The following is a 14376-nucleotide window of genomic DNA, read 5'->3' as shown; positions in this document are numbered from 1 at the left end:
GATTTGCAGCTAGCAAGGCTTGTTGGCGGTCTTTCTTCAGGAAAACACTTCTGCAAGACTCTCCACGGCGTGGGGGATCCATCCTCCAAAGGGGAAGTCTCTAGCCCTTGTCATTCCTGCAGAACCTTCAGCTTCTACTGTCCTGTAGCAGCTTCTTTGCACCCACTGCTGGCATTTCCTGGGCATCTGCCCATCTCCGACTTGCTTGTGACTTTTGGACTTGGTCCCCTTGTTCCACAGGTACCCTCGACTGGAAATCCATCGTTGTTGCATTGCTGGTTTGTGTCTTTCCTGCATAATTCCCCTATCACGACTTCTATGTCCTTTGGGGAACTTTAGTGCACTTTGCACTCACTTTTCAGGGTCTTGGGGTGGGCTATTTTTCTAACCCTTACTATTTTCTAATAGTCCCAGCGACCCTCTACAAGGTCACATAGGTTTGGGGTCCATTCGTGGTTCGCATTCCACTTTTGGAGTATATGGTTTGTGTTGCCCCTATCCCTATGTGTCCCCATTGCATCCTATTGTAACTATACCTGGTTTGCACTGTTTTCTAATACTATTACTGCATATTTTGGTATTGTGTACATATATCTTGTGTATATTTGCTATCCTCATACTGAGGGTACACTCTGAGATACTTTGGCATATTGTCATAAACATAAAGTACCTTTATTTTTAGTATATCTGTGTATTGTGTTTTCTTATGATATTGTGCATATGACACTAGTGGTACTGTAGGAGCTTCACTCGTCTCCTAGTTCAGCCTAAGCTGCTCTGCTAAGCTACCATTATCTATCAGCCTATGCTGCTAGACACCCTATACACTAATAAGGGATAACTGGGCCTGGTGCAAGGTGCAAGTACCCCTTGGTACTCACTACAAGCCAGTCCAGCCTCCTACACTGTTCAACTCCAGGAACACAAAAACCTCAAGAAGTCCAACTTTCTGCTGAGCCCAGCTAACCAGTCCCAACTGGATTTGCCCTGGACACTGCTTTTGGTTTCTGGGAGATTGAGTCCTAACACCTTAGTGGTGCCCAAAAGGACCTGGGGCCTGTGTTTGCGTTACAGGGTACTCTTTCCCACTTCAAAATTGCAAGACTGGACACTTAGAAATGTTTTTGGAATTGGTCTCCGAACCAACAACAGGCTATCACCAGACTGCTGCCAAGTAGCATCCGTCAACCTGTCTGCCAGACTGAACTTGCTGGTTTGTCCTATAAACGGATCCAGTCTTCCAGAAATGTTTCTAAGTCCTAGCGTAGAAGACTCCACCTTGACCAACCCAAAGCAGCACCCTGCCATCATCAACGCCTCTCTGGGCCCATACCTCAGATTTAGCCCTCTGAGTTTCCCCAGCCATGGCATTTAGATCCTTGAATTTCGTGATGCGTCCAAGGCTCCCACCGAGGACCTTTGCTTTAGCCAGTTACAGTAGATTAGTACCTCTTTGGATCCAGACTGCAGCCCAAACGACCAACAATCCAGTTGATGAGGACATTTCTTCACAAAACAACTAAGTGCAAAGGTAAGCTTTCCACCGGGATGAAAATGCTCCATCGTGGTCAGCCTTAACTTTTTGACTTTGACCTGGTTTTGAGGGACCAGATACACCTGGGAGATGCTTTGTGCTTTTGGAGATAGAATTATTTAAAATTACAAGCACTCATAACTCTGGTTCCCTATATCCAATCTTTTCATGTGGGTGTCCATCTGCTCATTAAACCTGACTTTAAAAAAAAATATAAATTAGAGTGTGATTTTTATTGTACTGTGTTTTCTACTTTAACTGTTTTGGTAGTGATAAATGCTTTACACATTTCTCCTAAGTTAAGAGTGTCTGGTCTGTGTTACAGCTACCAAGGTTTGAGATCAGGTTTAAATTGAGATCTAACTTGGCCTGATATGGAATGTGGCATCATTACTTGGTGAGGACCCATATCCTCTACAACTAATAATCCATTTTCTCACAGTCTGGATTACCCACATTAAACTCTATCATAAAGCGAATGACTGATGAGGATACCTATAAGATCTTCTGTAGCCTTCAAGACAATTATGGCAAAAATCTTGAAATTTCTTACTTAAAACATATGCTACTAGTTAGTATTTTTGCGAGTGTTAAGTATGTTAATCAATCAATCAATCATGAGATTTATAAAGCGCACTTCTCACCCGTTAGGGTCTCAAGGTGCTGGGGGTGGGGGCGGCGGGAAGCTACTGGTCGAAGAGCCATGTCTTGAGGCGTTTCCTAAATGTCAGGAGGACCTTGGTCTGTCATAGGTGGAGCGGTAGGGAGTTCCAGGTCTTGGCAGCGAGGTGAGAAAAGGATCTTCCTCCGGCAGTGGTGCGGCGGATGCGGGGGACGGAGGCGAGGGTGAGGCTGGAGGGGCGAAGATGGTGGGTGGGAGTGTGGAAGGTTAGTGTCGTTGAGGTAGGCTGGGCCTGTGTTATGGAGGGCTTTGTGTGCATGGGTGAGGAGTTGGAAGGTGATCCTCTTCGATACGGGTAGCCAGTGTAGGTCTCTGAGGTGGGGTGAGATGTGGTTGCGGCGTGGGACGTCCAGAATGAGGCAGACGGATGCGTTCTGGATTCGTTGCAGCTTCGTCTGGAGTTTGGCTGTTGTTCCAGCATATAGTGCGTTTCCGTAGTCCAAACGGCTGCTGACCAGGGCGTGGGTGACCGCTTTCCCGGTTTCGGCGGGAATCCACTTGAAGATCTTGCGGAGCATGCGAAGAGTGTTGTAGCAGGAGGAGAAGATTGTGTTGACCTGCTGAGTCATGCTGAGTGTAGAGTCCAGGATGAATCCAAGGTTGCGTGCGCGGGTGGTGGGCGAGGGTGCGGTTCCTAGGGAGGTGGGCCACCAGGAGTCGTTCCATGCTGAGGGGTCGGTGCCGAAGATGAGGATCTCTGTTTTATCTGTGTTTAACTTGAGGCGGCTTGAATCCATCCAGCTGGCGATGGCGTGAAGTACATTGTGGAGGTTGTTTTTGGCAGTTGTAGGGTCTTTCGTGAGGGAGAGGATCAGCTGGGTGTTGTTTGTGTAGGATACTCTGTTGATGTGGTGGGTTTGTGCGATGTTGGCGAGTGGGGCCATGTAGACGTTGAACAGCGTTGGGCTGAGGGAGGATCCTTGGGATATGCCACAGATGATCTTGGAGGCTTCGGACAAGAACAGTGGAAGGCGGATTCTCTGTGTTCTGCCGGCGAGAAATGACGAGATCCAGTCGAGAGCCTTGTCGCAGATTCCAGCGCTGTGGAGGCGTGTGCGGAGGATGCGATGACAAACGGTGTCAAAGGCTGTTCAGAGGTCCAGGAGAATGAGTGCCATGGTTTTGCCTTCATCGAGCATGGTCCTGATGTCATCTGTGGCAGCAATGAGTGCGGTCTCGGTGCTGTGGTTTTTGCGGAATCCAGATTGGGAGGTGTCGCGTGCCTTGCTGTCTGCCAGGAAGCAGGATAGTTGGCTGTTCACAATTTTTTCGATGACCTTAGCTGGGAAGGGGAGGAGGGAGATCGGCCAGTAGTTCTTGGTGTCATCTGGGTCTGCCTTGGGTTTCTTCAGCAGGGTGTTGACTTCTGCATGTTTCCAGGTTTCTGGGAAGGTGGCAGACTCAAAGAAGCTGTTGATGTCGCAGAGGTGGGGGCGAGGATGTTGCTTGCTTTATTGAAGATATGGTATGGGCAGGGGTCCGATGTGGAGCCAGAGTGGATGGAGGCGATGGCGTTGGCGGTGTCTTCTATGTTGACGAGGGTCCAGGTGTGAAGGAGGTTGGTGTTGCTTGGGGCATTGGGTTTGTGGGTGTCTGTAGTCTGCTGGTGGGTCTGGGGGTTGAAGCTGTTGTGGATTTCTTCTATCTTTTGACAGAAATGGGTGGCGAGGGAGTTGCAGAACTCCTGTGATGGAGGGCATTCATTGGAGCAGGGCCTCGGGTTGGAGGGCTCCTAGATAATGTAGAAGAGCTCTTTATTGTTGTGGGCATTGGTGTCTATGCAGTTTTTGAAGTGGGTCCTTTTGGTGGTGCGGATCAGCTGGTGATGCTTGCAGATGGTAGTCTTGAGTGCGATGTGGTTGGATTCGGTAGGTTCAAGGCGCCAGGTTTTCTCCATTCTGTGGCAGTTCCGTTTGGAATCCTGTAACTCTGGGGTGAACCAGCTGGCCTTGGTGCTGTGGAGGGTGTTTGAGGATTTTTTGAGTGGCGCGAGGGTGTTGATGCAGTCTTCTATCCATTGATGCAGGTTGTTGGCAGCTGTGTTGGGGGTGTAGGTGAAGCGGCAGGCTTAGCAGGAGAAGGGTCCCTTGGTGTTCTTCGGAGTGGACTGGAAACAGGCAGAGTAGCGTCCTGGACTGAGGGTGTGGAGGTCGCTGGCAGTGTAACGTGTCTGGTGGAGCGGGGTCCCTGCGGGCCAGGGGGACTGGCACTGGACGAGGTCCAGGTGCAGACGGGCTTGCCTCTGGCGTGCCAGCGGCGCAGTCGTGCAGCAACCGCCATTAACAGGGGAGGAGTGAGGGTGGAGCAGCTGGGGGGCGGGAGGGGGAGCGAATGGGGGCGCAAAGGGGTGAGGCTGCAGGGATGCAGCTGTTGGAAATAGAACGGCTCGGGGGAGCCGAGAAACGCAGCGAAGCGGCACAAAAATGGAATTTAAGGCACAATAAAAGAAAATACAGAAAAATAAAAGAAAATACAGCAAAAATTACAGGCCAAGGCACAACACTAGGAACGCTTACCACTAGACACTAGGGATAAGGCGCAGGCAGGAGCCTGCGGGTGGTGGAGGGCCTCGAACACGCGACAGCAGCATGGGCGGGGGTTAGGGACAGGGGCACAGCTAGGTGGTGCTGCGCGCATGGAGGAGCGGGCTCAAGACCAAAAACAGGTGAGAGGTCACTCTGACCTGTTTTTGTTAAAAATTCTTACAATTGGTTTCCCAGTGGGATTTAACAGAACACTCAAACTTCTATAAGAACACATTTTAAGGATTAGAGTTAATTTTTATTGCACAGATGTCTACGTAAAATATATAATTTTTGCCTGTGTGGCTCGAAAAATAAAAACATTCTGCGCCTGCTCTGTATCTGTCTCAATTTGATTTGCGAGTGAAAAAGATTATTAAAGCCCTGGTTAAAAATCCTCGGGGCAAGTACTCCCCAAGCCACTAAACTTAGTCAATATACTTTGTCAGATGTCCTAGAAAGTTCCATCTACATAGATTATGTAATGCTTCAACATGTGTGACTTATTGAAACCTACAGGTTTGTGTGAACAAAAAAAAGTAATGCTTACCGCACAGACAAGGACTGTATTAAACAAGACTATTTCAACAAAATGCCTAAATTACATAGTAATAGAGTAGATAAAAATAAAATCTGTGCCTGACCAAGCTTGTTTTTTTTTCTCCAGATTTTGTAGTATCAAGGCAGTCCCTTCATATAGATTTTAAGAATGATTTCTTACTGATATAAGTGATTGTATTTACAGAAATACTTAAGAACACATTTTAGATTGTAATGTTTTAATTAAACATTAAAATAAATTAAATATGAGTATGTTAAACATTGGTGAAGAAAGAGTCTAGAACAAACTGCAGTCTATTAAAGAAAAGTGGACACACTTCCATGCTGAAGGGAGGTGTAGGAAAGTACCCTCTTTTTGGCATGGTTAACCACACTTTTTACCTGTCAGTGTGTTTTGACTGTGTTTACTGTGATCCTGTTAACCAGGACCCCAGTAACTGTGCTCTCCCCCCCCTGAATTTGGTTGTCCCTAACTTTTTACACCCCACCTTTGGAATACTGGTGCCCCCATATAAGTCCCTAGTATATGGTACATAGGTATCCAGGGCATTGGGGCACCAGGAGTTTTCTCATGAGCTGCAGCATGTATTATGCCACCCACGGGAGCCCATGCAAAATGTGTCTTCAGGCCTGCCATTCCAGCCTGCGTGAAAGGGTGCATGCACCCTTTTACTACAGGAGACTGCACCAGGTCACTGTATATGGCAGGCCCTCCTAGCCTAGAGGGCAGGGTGCAAGTACCTGTGTGTGAAGGCACCCCTGCATGAGCAGAGGTGCCACCACGAACTCCAGCCCCATTTTACTGGTCTTTGTGCACTGGACATAAGTCACTAGCTATGCCCAGCTACATAATGTTAACTCAGAACTTAGGCATGTTTGGTATCAAACATGTCAGAATCATACCCAATACCGTTGCCAGTATTGTTTGCATGATTCCATGAACTTTGGGGGCTCCTTAGGGGACCCCAGGTTTGCTCCTACCAGTTTGCAGGGTTTTCCCAGGCAGCCTGCACTGCTGCCATCATACAGATGGGCTTCTGCCCTCACATGCTGCTTGAACAGCTCAAGCCCAGGAAGGAAGAACAAAGGAATTCCTTTGTGAGAGGGAGGCAACACCCTCTTCTCTTTGAAAATAGGTGTTACATGGCTTGGGAGGCCTCCTGAAGCCACTTGTATGCTTTGAAGGACACATTTGGTGCCCTCCTTGCACAAACCAGTCCGCACTGATTCAGGGACCTCCAGTACCTGCTCTGGCGCAAAACTGGACAATGGAAAGGGGAGTTAGCACTCCCTTGACCATCGCCACTCCAGGGGTGGTGCCCATAGCGCCTCCAGGTGGCCACTTGGATCTGCCATTCCGAATCCAAAGTGGCCAGAGGCCTCTGGGAGCATCTGAGTGGCCAGGTCAAGCAGGTGACATCACAGCCACCTCCTGATAGGTGGTCACCTTGCTAGTGACAAATCCCCCTTCCAGGGCTATTTGCGGTCTCCTGTGGGTCATATAAGTTTCCAGCAGGACTCCTCTGCAATATTTACTTCGACTTCTGGCCACTTGAACCGCAAATGGACGTCACGGGAACCTACAATCTGCAGCTCCAGCGATGCCTTCGCTCTGCAACATTGTTTCTCTGGCTCCTTCCAGCAACTGCAGCAATTCCCCATCTGTGCATCCTCTGAGGGCGGCAAGTCTTCAGTCTGCACCAAGAAGCAAGAAGGAATCTCCTTTAGAGTGAAGGAGTCACTCCCCTACATCCACAGGCACCAACAACAATGATGACTGGCTGCGTGGGTCCTCTCTCCTGCAACTCTGCATGGACCCTGCAACACAGGTGGTGGTCTTTAGTGGTCCCCTTTACCAGCTGTCCAACTTTGGAGGTGGTGAGTCTTTGCCTCTCCTTGCAGGATGGTACCCCTGTGCACCGCGACTCTTGCAGCTACCAAGGCTTGTTGGCTTCTTCCGAGCGATCTTCTGGCTCTGTGTAGCCCCGGCCTCTAGCACTTTTCCCTGCAATGTGTGGTCTCCTGCCTGCTGCTCCAGTGATGTGGGGCTCCTTTCCAGGTGTGCTGAGTGGGCCTCACTGTGACTCATGTGCCTGCGAGTTGCCTGTGTGGGCTGCATCCACAACTTCTTGCTCTCCTGACTGCTGGGGGTTGCCTGGGACTCCCTTCCTTGGGTTGAGTCCCCTCAGACCTTCCTGGTCCCCGGTAGCTCTGCAAATCTTCTTCTGCAACTCTTGACTGTGCCAAGGCTTGTTGGTGGCTTTTCCGCACCACTGACAGACTGCAACTCTTCTTCCGACTGCATCACTTATGGAACTCTTCCTCTGCTCCTGTACTGCATAGCCAAATCCTGGTTCTCACCATCAATCTGGTCCTGCATCCCCCCCAGAAGGGTGGGTAGTGGATCCTGCCCCACCCGGACACTCCAACTGCAACTGGACCTGGTCCCCTTCATTTGCAGGTCCTCTTCGCTCTGGATCCATCTTCTGTTTCTTGCAGTCTTGCTTGTGTCTTGTGCAGACCATTCACAAATCTTCTCTGTGGATTTGGGAAAAAACAGGTACTTAGCTCTTCTCTCCTGGTCGCTGGGGGGGGGGGGGGGGGCACCATGGTGTGGTTTCTAGTTCCACCAGCTCCCCTCAACAGATTCCTCTTACCTGGGTGGGGGTCCGTCATTTGCATTCAATTACATTTTTTTACTATATGGTATGGGCTCCCCCTAGGGTCACCATTGTCTATTGTTATTCCATTGTTTTCTATTACTTTCTATGTCCATTCCTGATTACTAAGGTGTATGTTATAGTGTGTTTACTCACCTGCTAGCAGAGTATTGCCTATATAGTTTTTTATTATTTGTGTCACTAAAATAAAGTACCCTTATTTTTGTAACAACGCGTGATTCTTTCATGTGTATAAATGCTGTGTGACTAAGTGGTATTGCATGAGCTTTGCATGTCTCCTAGATAAGCCTTGGCTGCGCATCCACAGCTACCTCTTTAGAGCCTGGCTTCCTAGACACTGACTACACCTCACTAATAGGGGATACCTGGACCTGGTTTAGGGTGATGTGATATAGGTGCTCGCCACACACCAGGCCAGCTTCCTACAGGAGGTAATTTCAGAACACCAGCTGAGCAGAAAGATGGACCTTTGTGAACAGGTTCACCAGGCCTTAATGGTTCTACCAAGAAGAGTGATCAAGGATTTACTTGCACCATTTTTCAGAGTTTGTGTTAGCTGCTTATGTGTTCCTTGAGACTGCAAAAACAAGTTTATATGTATGGCTATAGAATTATGTAGAACAGGAATGTGCTGTAATTAGACTCCAGCCTTCAGTGGAAAACGAAATACTAATTAACTCTGGCTTCTGGTTTCCACTACAGGGCTTAGCTATAAATTCAAGGCTTCAAATCAAGTACTTACATTCCAATAGGTAATGCAGGCTGTATACAAAACAATGCTGTGCTTTTCCATCATCAAGTGCCTCGGAACTTTAAAAAAATAAAATCTTACCAGGATTCATCAGACATCAGCAGTGGGGCACTCACAGAAATATCAGGTATTGTTTCTGGACCAGATTCTGGTAATCAGATAAAACAAAAGCATCATGTATTCTAAAACCCCCTTAAATGTCAAGATTAAACAAAAAAACAAACTAAACGAACAAACAGACCAACCATCTCAATGACAGAGAACAAAGCCAGTGTACCATATTAGATTTACAAATGCTACACGTAAAAGTCATAAAAGAAAAGACAACTTAGTGAATTTAATCAAAATCACTTACTGACCTACAGTAATCTCCTGAGATTCAGTCACACGTTGGCTTGTGTGTGTTGACGGGGTACTGGAACTCGCCATCTGGAAGGTAACATTACGAAGAACATACAGATGACAAACAGCTGCACTGTAATACAGTAAACTCTACAAGAAAAGTTTGGTTCTTTGCATTTTAGATATTGGGTCTCTAGTTGGCAGAGGTATGCCCCCTGTCTAAGCAGGGACCACAATCCTAGTCAGGGTATGTCAGATACGCAACCTAAATTAACCTGTGTTCGCACTCAGGTAGGTTGGCACATAACAGTCAGGCTTAACTTAAGCGTGACTTGTGCAACAGTTAAATTACACTCACACAGTTAAAGACACCACAAAAAGACTCCACATAAGGTTAGAAAAATAGATCTTAATCATCTGATGAAACCAAGACAAAACTATTATCAGTAGAATTTGTGATATTAACTTTTTAAAGATTAAATGTGAAAACACTACTTAGACATCAATAAGGGTCAAAAGTTACTTGAGGTTGTGAGGGACCGGTACAAATTAAAAATCCAGGCTGACCGCAATGAAGGGTAGGTCAGCAACAGAACCCAAGCAGGATCCGCAGTACAACTGATGTAGCAATACGCTGAGGGCACAATGCGTCAATATTTCTACTTCGTCGTCAAGCTCTGTTAAAATGCTGGACCATTTTGGGGCCGTCTCATCATGCCGCACAGTCTGTGAATCTACTGTCAGGTAGCCACTGCGTCATCGTTGATTAGTGATGTGGCAATTTTTTTTTACCACACCCTGGATGATGCACCGCGTTTGCTGGTTTTAGCTGCAAAACACAATTTTCATGTCCAGGACTGGGGTTGTGGGTGGGGGGGGAAACCTCAGGCACGGGTAGGACTCACAGATGGCAGAGTCCAGCAGCACCGGGAGAGTTGCAAGCAGTATTTGATGTCCCTGAGACTGCAGAGAACGGGTGGGCAATCCAGCAAGCCCTTGGAGATTTCTTGGGTTCAAAGATGTAGAGAGCAAGACCATTCCTTCTCACTGCAGGCATGAAGCAGAAGGCCAACATAGCAAAGGAAAGTGGCACAGCAAAGCAATAGACTGACAACAATGGAGCTGCAAAGTGGCAGTCCCTGCTTGCAGCACAGCAGTCCTTCCTGGCAGTGTGTTCTTGGTTCCAGTAGAGATCTGATTTGCTGGGGTTTGGGGCTCAGTACTTATACCCAAATGTGCCTTTTAAGTGGGGGAGACTTCAAAGAGGCCTTCGAAAATCACAAGGTCCCTGCCCTTACCTGGCTCCAGACACTCTACAGGGGTTTATGCAGCCCTTTGTGTGAGGAGAGACCCAGCCCTATTCAGCTGTGTCAGCTCCTCCTACCTAATTAGCCCAGGTGATGGGTCATCAGAATGCATGTCACACTTAAGCTCCATTTGTGTGCAACTGGATGGAGGGAATGCACAAAGCCCAGCAGTCAACAACCACATACATGTATTCAGTGACAGGCAGAGGCACAGAATACTTAAAGAAAATGCTAACTTTCTAAAAGTGGCATTTTCAGGCTTACAATTTGAAATACGATTTCACCATAAGTTGTGATTTTAAATTGTGAGTCCAGTGACACCAAATTCCATATTACTATATTTTTCCAATTGGAAATTACCCTTAAAATATGTTTAAGGAAGTCCCAATGCTATCCTATGGGAGAGATAAGCCCCGCAATAGTGAAAATGAATTTAGAAGTTTTTCACTATTTGGACATGTTAAAACTAAAACATGTCAAACTTTTTAAAATACACTGCACCCTACCCTTGGGGCTACCAAGGGCACCAGTTCTAACAGTTACCAATAAATTTCCTGTTTTCGGATACAGCAATAGGACTCCCTACTGCAGGATGCCAGGCAAACCTCCATCTTCTTGTCAAGTTTAAATCTTATCCAAGATTCAACCACAACTCTTCATTTGTTTCAGATTACTTACAGTAAAATGGAAGGAGCTTGGTATTCCTAGTGCTTTAGTGCGTTTTGTTATGTAACATTTGTTTATAGCTTTCAGGACAAAAATAGAAAAAACAAAACTCAAGCTTGTGAGATACATGCTCATATATAGGAGTCCATTTACAAAATAGATTGAAACAGTCACAGTAAGGTGTTTATGCATAGAGCACATGCCCACAATCTTGGCAATCCACTAAGTTAATTAGACCTAGATCGCAAGTACTAAATTCAACAATGGCAACAAAAATATTAAAAGTGATAACCACACCCTCTCATCATGACAACAGCACAGTAAAATGCATTAGGATATGCTTTGGAGGCTCAAAAAATAAAGCCTGGTAAGGGGTGTCACAACAGGCATCAAAATCCAAGCTGATCTCAAACTACAGATAGTTTTCAAATCGCTATTATTGATGAGACATGGAAATGTGCCACTGGGTAAAGATATGTTTTTTCTCTACAATGGATGGCCCTTTTAACTAACTGTGTCCTACATTTTACTAAGCATTAACACTACCCCAATGCAGTGCATAAACAGTGCTTTAAAGTTTGCTGGCCTCATCTCTCCCTCTCTCAAATGCCTTTGGACCTGGGCAAACTTTAATGAAGTAGTGCTATGAAAGTACTCTATGCAAAGAAGAAGTGTGCTGGGGCAAAGTATAGAACTGAAGCAAAAAAAATACCAAAAGATTGGTAGTCGATGCATGATAGTATAATTTCTAGCAAAATTTTAAGAATTATTGGTGGGCTGTGAGATCTACCTCAAATAGACACCATGGTCAGGAATACCTAAAAAAACACCTATTGCTTAGGATCAATCCAAGAGGCTACCACATAAAAGAAATTGTACATGCAGTTACTAAAAAAAACAAAAGGCCAATCTATAAAGGAATGGCCAACAGGAATACAAACCAATTAGTCTCCTCTGTAGTTTCTCTTTCTGTAATTCTAAAGGTCCTCAGCACAGAAATATAACTGATGTTCATATAAACTGCCCATCTGGACTTTTGAATACAGTAAGGTTGCGGGGATAGAAACCACACAAGAGAACAGGTGAGGATAAGGGGATCTTTGGAACTGTTAGTTCATACCTAAGGCCTGCTATAGTAGTCATCAAGGACAGTTTTTTATATATGGTCCACATTATGCAAAATTAATATAATTTGAGAGGGTAAATTCCAACTCCTGTTCTAGAGGATAAGAAGACAGAACTTGACCAGTGCAAAGTGCATTTACAAACAGATAACTGCTTTTATGGTGGATTATCGATGTGGTTGATGGAGTAAAATGTGACCTTTCTGTGGGATGTGTCTAGGAAGTATTGGTATTCACTCACAATCTTACAGAGATGTGTATTCACATACATCTTGCAGGTAATTTCACTTCCTGGAAACAATCTCAAATTTGCTCCTGGCCAAGGCAGGAGTAGCTCCATTTTCAGGGTGGGGAAAATAGTAGGAGCATCCTATTTTCATGAGTAAATCAATTTTTTCTTAAGAAGAAAAAACATTCCCACAAATTTTTCTAAAGCAGAATTTACCACAGGTGGAAAACCCCCTGAATAACTTTTGCCCATGTGATTATCCATAAAAAAATATACAACTGTCTGCTTTCCAGAAGTACTCCTGGGTTCATTTGTAAATCCTCTAAAGTCAGAAATTCCGTTAAAAGTTAGGAGAAACAACACAGAGTAAATGTTCCTTTTTAAGCTTCTGTTTTGTGGGTCAGCACCTAGGAAGTGTCTGAAGAATGAATGTGGGCTAGCAATAAAATGAGGATGCTTCCAAAAAATACACACTAAATTGCTCTATTTGGTGGTATGTGCCTGGAAGCCTTTTAAGAGAAAGGTTCCACATTCGAAGTTGATGAACAGTCTAGGGCCAAAGAGCATCTGACAACCATAATGCATTTAATGCATCAAGTACATGATCTAAGGAAAAAGCCTGATATTTAAATTATGTATTTCCTTGAACAACAACACAGTCACCAATTAAAAAAAGATTGATAGGTGCCTTTGCTAAGTGGAAATCTTGATAATCTTAAAGTTGAAGGAGTGGTGCTATCCTCTGAATTGAAAGGGCATGAAGGATGGATAATCTGATGGGCTTTAAGCTAGTTTATAAGAAGAGTTGAAATAAAAAGGCACAAAACATTGTTAGGTCCTACTTAAGAGAGTGCATGTGCTATGTTGTGAGACATTGCTAGCCTACAGTGAGCTTAGAGCCCACCCGTTGCTTACCAATGGTAGGCTTTATTTTCCCCTATTTGCTTGCTTCTTATTCTTCAGCTTCTGTGGGCTTCTCTTCCGCCTCTGGTATCGGTCCCTCCCCTGGAGCATGGAACCCTTCTGTCTTTCCACCGCTCTATTACCAGGTGCAACTTTTGTCTTTTAGTTTAAGCATGCTTAAAAGTGTATGGGGGTTATTCTAACTTTGGAGGAGTGTTAATCCGTCCCAAAAGTGACGGTAAAGTGACGGATATACCACCAGCCGTATTACGAGTTCCATAGGATATAATGGACTCTTAATACGGCTGGTGGTAAATCCGTCACTTTTCCGTCACTTTTGGGACGGATTAACACCTCCTCCAAAGTTAGAATAACCCCCTATGTGTTTTCTAGCCATCTCTTGTGTACTTAGTGTTCCTCTTTCTTGCTGTGTGCATCTCCCTCTTGCTCACGCTTCCTCAGTTGCAGTTCTTGCTTACTCCATGTCTGCCCACCTTCCATTGCCACTCCTGCTTCCCCGCCCTCCCTCCGTTATCCATGTGCTTTTCCCTATCCGTCGTCCATTTGCTTCCCCATCCCTGCCAACCTGTCTGTGTGCTTGTCAAACACCTATGCACCCGCCGTTGTTTGTGCCTCCCCACCCCCACTCTCCATTGTGACTCCGTATTGTTGCCTCTTGCTTTTTCTCCCTGCCTATTGCATCCTCGCCTCCTGCTGTGCTATCTCATCCACTGTCTGCTTCCCAACCCCAATCAACTCCCCCATTTTACTTTTTTTTTTTTTTTTATTAAAGGAAAAGCAAATTTTGTGTGACATTTTATTTAGTCATCCACCTGTGGCAAATAAAAAGAAAAAAGCTCTCTTCATTTTGTACTTGTGTGCATCCGTGTTGGTGCACAACTAGAAAATGACATGACAGATGCATCAATGTACACCTTTTTTTAGTATTTTCAGTCAGGCTGCACAACACCCACGCTGCTGTACAGCATGACTGAAAATCATCACCAAAAGGCTCAATAGGTGAGACCTTTTGACTTTACCTATGCTGGTTTCCATCTATGATCTACTTACTGG

At 45.6% G+C, this 14376-nt stretch overlaps 1 protein-coding gene across 1 annotated transcript in view; it reads right to left on the bottom strand.

The window, feature by feature from the left end:
- Positions 1–14376, bottom strand: part of LOC138283088 (synaptonemal complex protein 2-like) — a 413718-nt gene that overhangs the window by 322572 nt on the left and 76770 nt on the right. The window contains exons 4-5 of the mRNA XM_069221232.1: positions 9091–9160; positions 8813–8879 (exon numbers count right to left, since the gene is read on the bottom strand). Of these exons, the coding sequence (XP_069077333.1) occupies positions 8813–8879; positions 9091–9160 (137 nt within the window). The remainder of the gene's footprint in view (positions 1–8812; positions 8880–9090; positions 9161–14376) is intronic.

Source organism: Pleurodeles waltl, chromosome 2_2, assembly GCF_031143425.1.
Source record: "Pleurodeles waltl isolate 20211129_DDA chromosome 2_2, aPleWal1.hap1.20221129, whole genome shotgun sequence".
Classification (NCBI taxonomy): domain Eukaryota; kingdom Metazoa; phylum Chordata; class Amphibia; order Caudata; family Salamandridae; genus Pleurodeles; species Pleurodeles waltl.
The sequence above is the reverse complement of the archived record's forward strand: the minus strand, read 5'-3'. Positions and strand labels throughout refer to the sequence as shown.